The sequence below is a fragment of the Drosophila bipectinata genome, chromosome 4 (assembly GCF_030179905.1).
Source record: "Drosophila bipectinata strain 14024-0381.07 chromosome 4, DbipHiC1v2, whole genome shotgun sequence".
NCBI classification, from domain to species: domain Eukaryota; kingdom Metazoa; phylum Arthropoda; class Insecta; order Diptera; family Drosophilidae; genus Drosophila; species Drosophila bipectinata.
Genome location: NC_091740.1, coordinates 9,823,163 through 9,830,834, shown reverse-complemented (window position 1 = coordinate 9,830,834; position 7,672 = coordinate 9,823,163). Strand labels below are relative to the sequence as shown.

Here is a 7,672-nt window from a genome sequence, read left to right as displayed (position 1 = left end):
GCCTAAGCTTTCTTTCCATTTGACACTCGAGGGAAGCGGACGAAAAGTGAGAACATATTAAGATTTAAGATTTGATTATGAATTGTACCACTATTAATTTACTAGGAATTTAAAGTGCTGCTATCACTGCTTGGAGTAAAAGAGTGGTTACTGCACCACTGTTAGCCATTGCTGCCCTGTTATAAATGAAGAAAACAATAAACAATTATCAGCATCTACACGGGCGTCTTTACTCGGGCGGCGCTAAAAAACTTCGAATTCCCACAACATTTCTTTAAATTCTTTTCTGGTGTATTTCCGGTGGAGAGGCAAGATTAATAGCGACATGCTTCCTCTGTGAAGTGGAGGACGAGCACGTGACAGTTGGATGCATCGGCGCCGGCTGCGTGAGCATGTGCCATCCTAAGTGTGCTGCTCTAGAGGATGGCGGCGTAGGATGGATCTGTGCAGAGTGTGACGTAGACGTCCATGCACAGAACTCGACGTTGATCAGGACGGAGAAGCTGACCAGCCTGACGGCTGGGGACAACTACCAGAGTTACTCAGGTGGCGACCAGATGAGGATCGGAACTAATGACGTCAACGAGGCCTCGAACGAAGCGCAGGACCTGCAGTCGGAGCTAAGGTTGTTGGAGGAAGAAGATCAGTTGCTGCAGTGGCGACAACAACTTCTACACTGGCGAAAGGCGCTCATGGGTAAGCTCCAAAGGGAGAGGCTATCGGAGACTGGCCACGCAGAAAATGCCTGGAGTATCTAGTACACGGTACCAGAATGCTGGTACGATTGGTGAAGTTGCCGTTGTGGAAGAAAACAGCAGTACGCAGAGATCCCACGCTGGGCCCCCATGGCTCTTTTCTACCAGTGTGGAGGACAACTCAGCTGCTAGGGTCACTAAACCTGTGGGCAGACCATCTTACGAACAATTGACAGCGAGGAAGACTAGCGTGGCTAATTTGGTGAAGTTTTCCGGAAGGCCGGAGGACTGGCCTTTATTCATCGCAACGTATGAACAGACGAAGGAGCTATGCGGATTCACGGATGCCGAGAACCTAATGCGACTTCGGCATGCGTTGGAAGGACCAGCCAAGAACGCAGTAAAACGTCTAATGCTGCATGCGGACTGTGTTTCGCAGATAATCGCCACGCTAAGAATGCGATTTGGGCGACCCCAAATTATCATTGACTTGTTAGTGACAAGGATTAAACAATTTCCTCAAGTGAGGGAGAATAAGCTTGAAATTCTGGTTGACTTCTCGGTGGAGGTGCAAAATGTTTGTGCTACGATAAAAGCCTCCAAGTTGGACCAGTACTTAAACAACCCAGCGCTCACGCAGGAGCTAGTGAGCAAGTTGCCATCGATGGTGCAGACGTTTTGGGGAATGCACAAAGCCTCTCTAACAGTGTGTACGTTGGCAGAGCTTAGTACGTGGCAATCGCAGATGGTAGAAGGAGCGAGCCATGTGATAGTCCCAAGCTCGTCGTTAAGAACGGAGAGAAGGGGTACGGTACATACACACACTGTGCGCCAAGGCTGTCGGCTATAGACCGGCATGTCTAGCCGGCGCCTACGTACTAAAGACACCCCCGCACACACCACAGACCACGCGGTACCACTGCTAAGTATTACTTCGCGGGGAAGGGTTGCATAATCTAGGCATTCTCCCTTAAGCGACGTTCATTTTCAAGTCTTCTTAAGTCGTCCTGTGTATAAGCAAAGATTATACAGTACATAGATGGGACATCTCATACAAAGAAAAATGTTCTATGGCGGGTTCCAGCAGTGGAACCCGATGGAACGAGCGGGTTCCATTGCGCGACAAGTTAAGTTTGAGAAATTTTACGCGAGACAACGAATGCGGAATAGCCGAGTGGTAGAGTGCTTGGCTGGTGTGCAAAGTGAAATGAGTTCAAACCAGGCTCGGGACATCCATTTATTTTTAATTTTAAATCTATTTATATTATATTTTTATTCTTTTAATGTTTTTTCCTAAATTTATAATCCAATAAAAAAAATACAAAATTGTAAAATCACCTTAACATCGTCTCAGTTCGTAGTGGAACCCGCTGTAAAAATGTCTATAAGTGCGGGTTCTACGGCATTTTGGCAGGCCGCGTCGTGGAATCCGCTCTCAAATGTTTTCATTATTACAGCGGGTTCCACGACCGAAAAAATTATTACAGCGGGTTCCACGACGGAAAAAATGAAAACATTTGAGAGCGGGTTCCACGACAAACGGCTGGCAGATGAGATAGGTAGAGAGATAATTCTATTTTTAGATCGTAACATCTTTGGAACGATGAAAGTTTGAAACGTTTTAACCGAACCAATGTAAGAGTAAAGAGATCAGAAATATCTTTTACTATCCTTACTCGTCAGCTCTGTTTTTGGTATGGATTCTAGCGCCTCCTCTAAGACCAATTTTAAGTATTATAAAGTCAACTTTGAGGGTAGCCTAGATGGATAGTGCGTGGTCCTTATTCATGGGGTCCTGGGTTCGACTTCATTAGCGGGCGGTTGTTTCGATTTGATAAAGTTTTAGTTCTTGATTCTTTTTATATTTACTTTTATTTTTTTATTATTGTTTTTTTAATTGCATTTTATTACAATTGTTGTAAAAATAAGTGACGGACGTGTCGGATGACAAAATACCGGAAGGACTCCCTTGAATTTTACAATTGTAAAATTAAAGAAAAATATTAAAATTAAGGAAAAATAAAAAAAAAATAATTATAAAAGAACGAAAAAGTTCAAAGTCCTTACGAGGATTTGAACACAGAAAAATTACACATAGAGTAACTACTCTATGCATTACGCTACCATCTTGTCTCAATCTGCGGCGATTTAAAATACTATTTGTTCTACCGACTACCACATCGGCGCATCGAAAACAGAAACGAGAAATTTAAATTGAAATTTGGAAGCCAAAACATTTTTACTCCGTCGTGCGAGCAGTCACACATACACACATAGCTTCACATTTTTGTTGACGGATACATGTAAAGAGTTCTAAAAATAGAATAGTATGCATGTGCGTTTCCCCCCTCACCAACAAGCTCGACGCAAAAAGTTGACCGTTTTGGGCCCTGATGTCCCATCTATGTACTTTATAATCTTTGGTAAAAGCTATCAACTGGCTTACCCAGTCCCATTGCTCCTGTGAGCTACACATGTATTCCACTAGCTGCTCCGGGTCTGGTAGCGATCAGACGACGGCACGATATCTCCTACAATCGTACAAAGTGTGCTCTGGGTCCTCTTCTGCTCCTGGGCAGTTGGGGCACACTGGACTTTCGTCGTGTCCGAATCTATGGAGGTATTTTCTGTACCCCCCGTGACCTGTAAGAAACTGGGTAAGTTGGTAACTAACCTGACCGTTGGTTCTTCCGATCCACTCCTGGATGTTTGGGATTAGCCTGTGCGTCCGATTGGATGCGTATATTTCCTCCGCTTCATTTGCCAGTATATCAATTGGGATCATTCCGGCTAGAACGAGGGCGGCTTCCTCGGATATGGTTCTAAAGCCGGATATGACGCGTAGGGCCGCTAATCGGTACGATGCCCCTAGCTTTTTCTTAAGCCCCTGTTGTGTTCTGACTGACGCAGCCCATATCGGCGCTGCGTAAAGCAAGACCGACGTGACGACACTGGCTAAAAGACGTCTCCTGCCTTCCATTGGGCCTCCCACGTTTGGCAGCATCCTTGAGAGTGCTCCTTGGATCCTTGCAGCTGTCGGATGTGCACCCGCAATTGCAGAACCCTGCAGGAGTATCCAGCATTCCTGGAAATGACGACACGCCATCGCTGGGATGCTACTCGACGGTGTGGCTTGTGCTGGAGATGTTTCCAGAGCCACAAGGTGGAAAGATGCGGCGTCCCCAATCCTTGCGGAATAGATGGATGCCTAGAACGCCATCATCCCCTGTTGCATCGCGGCAGCACGGCTCCCGTCCAAGCCAGGTGCCATGCACACCGACAAGAAGGTGTGGAAATGCTATTCAGGGTATTGCCAGTGACTTTGTATGGAAATGGTAGGCAAGTCAACACGTATGCCTTCATCGACGACGGGTCATCTCTAACCTTGATCGACGCCCCATTGCTAGAAGACCTTGGAGTAAAGGGACAACCGCAGCCTCTTACATAGAGTGGCAGTGCAAACTAGGGCGCGTGCTTCACACCAAGGAAGGCACAACAGAAGAACCGATCGCTGAGAAGACCCGCCTGGGGTGGACGATTAAAGAAAGAAGCTCAAACAGTGTGGGTGATGACATAACCCCAAACTACCACGTGTTTCACATATGTGCATGTGAAGCTGACGAGAACAAGGAGATCTTGCGCCTGCTTGAGCAGTGCATGTGGTCGGACGGTGGCCCTAGACCGGAGATGAATAGCAAGAGCGTATCCAATGATGACCAGTTGGCTATACAGCAGCTGGAGAAGAACACGAGGCGTATAAATGGCCGATTTGAAACAGGTCTGCTTTGGAGGTATAAAGATGAAAATTTGCCGGATAGTTTACCGACAGCCCTAAAGCGGGCACGATGCCTATACCAGAAATTGATTCCGGAGCTTGCGAAGGAAGCTTGCGAAGGAAGCTTGCGAAGGAAATTCGCCGACAGCTAGATGAGTACGTGAAGAAAGGATATGCACGGCCCATTACGTCGGAAGAAGCTGGGGAAAAGCCATATTGGTATCTACCTATATTTCCCGTGCTAAACGTGAACAAGCCAGGAAAGCTTCGCATAGTTTGGGATGCGGCTGCGAAGACGGAAGGGATTTCGCTGAACACAATGTTGCTGAAGGGACCTGACCAACTAGCGCAGTTGGTACCAATACTTCACAGGTTTAGAGAGAAACGAATTGCTATCGGCGGCGATATCGCCGAGATGTTTAATCAGGTCAGGATAAACACAGAAGATCAGAGATACCACTGCTTTGTATTTATAGACCCATCCACACAACGGAGAGAGAACTACGCCATACAGGTAATGACGTTTGGGGCTAGTTGCTCCCCCAGCTGTGCGCAGTACGTGAAGAAGATAAATGCAGAGTCTTTCAAGAAGGAATACCCACGCGCTGTTAAGTGCATACTGGAGAATCACTATGTAGACGACATGCTGGACAACGTCGACACGTAGGAAGAAGCTATAAGCCTCGCGCGTCAGGTCCACTACATTCATCTTCAGGGCGGATTCTTCATTCGAAACTGGGTATCGAATTCCAGAGAAGTATTAAGCGCACTAGTGAGACTAGACGAAACTACGGATGGACAGACCGAGAAGGTGCTGGGAATGTGGTGGGACACGAAAGAAGATCTCATCCGCTACCGTGTATCCCCACGATATCGCCATAGAGAACTTCTCCAAGGAAGGCAACGACCCACCAAACGAGAGTTTCTCAGTGTGTTGATGTCTATATATGATCCTTTAGGGCTCATATCCTTCTTCGTGATGTATGCAAAAATAATATTTCAGGAAATATGGCAAAGTGGATGTACCTGGGATGACCCCATACCTGAGGCAGAATGGATTAAATGGAAGCGATGGCTTTGGTACGGACGGTGAGAAAATGACCATCCCAAGATGCCACATGAAGGAGTCGCTGATGGATTCAGAAGTGGAGATGCACACCTTCGTGGACACAAGCGAGAATGGATTTGCCGCCGTGAGTTATATACGATTTCAAAATGAGGCAGGTATCCACTGCAGTCTACTGGGCAGCAAAACCAAGGTAGCCCCTCTAAGACCGACATCCATACCAAGGATTGAACTCATGGGAGCAGTGCTTGGAGCGAGGTTAGCTCAAACTCTGGAGCTTTCACTTGGCGCGAAGCTGAGCACACGGACTTTCTGGACCGACTCGAGGACCGTGTTGAGTTGGCTGCGATCGGACCAGAGGAAGTACAAACAATTTGTAGCATTCCGTGTGATCTAGATTCTAGACGGTACTAGCGTCAAGGACTGGCGCTGGGTACCTACCTCCGGGAACGTGGCGGACGACGCCACAAAGTGGAACAAAGGACCTGATTTCAACCGAGAAAGTCGTTGGTTGAACGGGCCGAGATTTCTTTGGCAAGAGAGGCAAGGAAAGCGACCACGTCGTACTCCCCTGCGGCAGCCACATTACGCAGCTTATCATAAAGGAATATAACCGAAGATTTCTGCACGCTAACCACGAGACGGTGGTCAACGAACTACGACAAAGATTTTGGATACCAAAGCTGAGATCCACCCTTGCTCGGATACGACGTTCCTGCCAACAATGCAAGAACCGACAGGCGGCCCCCAAACCGCCGCGCATGGCGGAACTTCCATATCCAAGAGTTGCAGTCTTTCATAGAGCTTTCAGCTACACGGGTGTGGACTACTTTGGGCCTCTGATGGTGCGGGTCAGACGCAGTTCAGAGAAACGATACGGCGTGCTCTTCACCTGCCTCTCTACAAGGGCAATACATCTAGAGGTAGCGTATTCATTAACAACTGACTCTTGTATTCTAGCGGTGCGCAGTTTTATGGCCCGACGAGGGTGCTCAGTGGAACTCTGGAGCGACAACAGCACCAATTTTCAAGGAGCCTGCACGGAGTTGCGTAGGGCGTTCGAAGATGTGGACAAGGAACTACTCTCTCGCGAGTTCACTGGACCCCAGATGACATGGAACTTCATTCCACCCGCATCTCCCCATATGGGTGGGGCATGGGAGCGCTTGGTGCGTTCCGTGAAGACGGCGTTGGAATCAATCCTCCTTGACAAACGACCATCGGATGAGTTGCTGAGAGCCGCTCTAATGGAGGCGGTGGCGATCGTCAACTCGTGACCCCTAACATACATCCCATTGGAAGATGAGAACGAAGAATCACTGGCACCGAATTATTTCCTGCTTGGAAGCTCAACTGGAAGAGGACCGACGATGGAACCCCTACCCGAAGGAGTGCAGCTCAAGAAGAGCTGGATGGAATCACAACAACTGGCGGACTCGTTCTGGAGGCGATGGCTTCAAAAATACCTCCCAGTGATCACTAGGCGGACCAAGTGGTGCGAAAAGGCTAAGCCTCTTGTAGAAGGGGATATCGTGTATGTGTGCGATCCCGGATAGCCGCGTAGCCAGTGGCCGAAAGGAAGAATCCTGAAGGTGAACCTTAGCTCGTACGGTCAAGTGAGGAGCGCCGCAGTGTTGGGTCCTCACCTGGCGTTTATACAAGACCCGCGACGAAGCTGGCAGTTCTATCTATCGAGAGTAGTTTGGTAGATCCCTGGCGGAATATACAAGTGGGGAGTGTTACGATAGATAGCAAAACTGCTCCCGTGGCATCCCGCAACGCCGAAAATGCAGAACCGATAGTTTAAGCGGGTGTTGAATCTCTGTTAACTCAGCCGGTAACCATGTGCCTAAGCTTTCTTTCCATTTGACACTCGAGGGAAGCGGACGAAAAGTGAGAACATATTAAGATTTAAGATTTGATTATGAATTGTACCACTATTAATTTACTAGGAATTTAAAGTGCTGCTATCACTGCTTGGAGTAAAAGAGTGGTTACTGCACCACTGTTAGCCCTTGCTGCCCTGTTATAAATGAAGAAAACAATAAACAATTATCAGCATCTACACGGGAGTCTTTACTCGGGCGGCGCTAAAAAACTTTGAATTCCCGCAATAGATATATAAGCACAAAATTT

At 47.6% G+C, this 7,672-nt stretch overlaps 1 protein-coding gene across 1 annotated transcript; it reads left to right on the top strand.

The window, feature by feature from the left end:
* Positions 1 to 392: 392 nt before the first annotated feature.
* On the top strand, positions 393 to 7,019 carry LOC138926900 (uncharacterized). Its single transcript, XM_070282507.1, has 10 exons — positions 393 to 696; positions 794 to 1,401; positions 3,126 to 3,315; positions 3,697 to 3,858; positions 4,312 to 4,486; positions 4,525 to 5,133; positions 5,224 to 5,409; positions 5,474 to 5,794; positions 6,156 to 6,801; positions 6,885 to 7,019. Exons 1-10 carry the CDS (start codon positions 393 to 395, stop codon positions 7,017 to 7,019), a joined length of 3,336 nt encoding a protein of 1,111 aa, XP_070138608.1.
* Positions 7,020 to 7,672: the final 653 nt, after the last annotated feature.

Coding starts and splice junctions, on each gene's coding strand:
- LOC138926900 (XM_070282507.1), top strand. CDS start 393: ATGTGCCATCCTAAGTGTGCTGCTCTAGAGGATGGCGGCGTAGGATGG. Junction 5,134..5,223: donor ATGCTGGACAACGTCGACAC/GTAGGAAGAAGC, acceptor ATCGAATTCCAG/AGAAGTATTAAGCGCACTAG. Junction 5,410..5,473: donor GAGTTTCTCAGTGTGTTGAT/GTCTATATATGA, acceptor ATAATATTTCAG/GAAATATGGCAAAGTGGATG.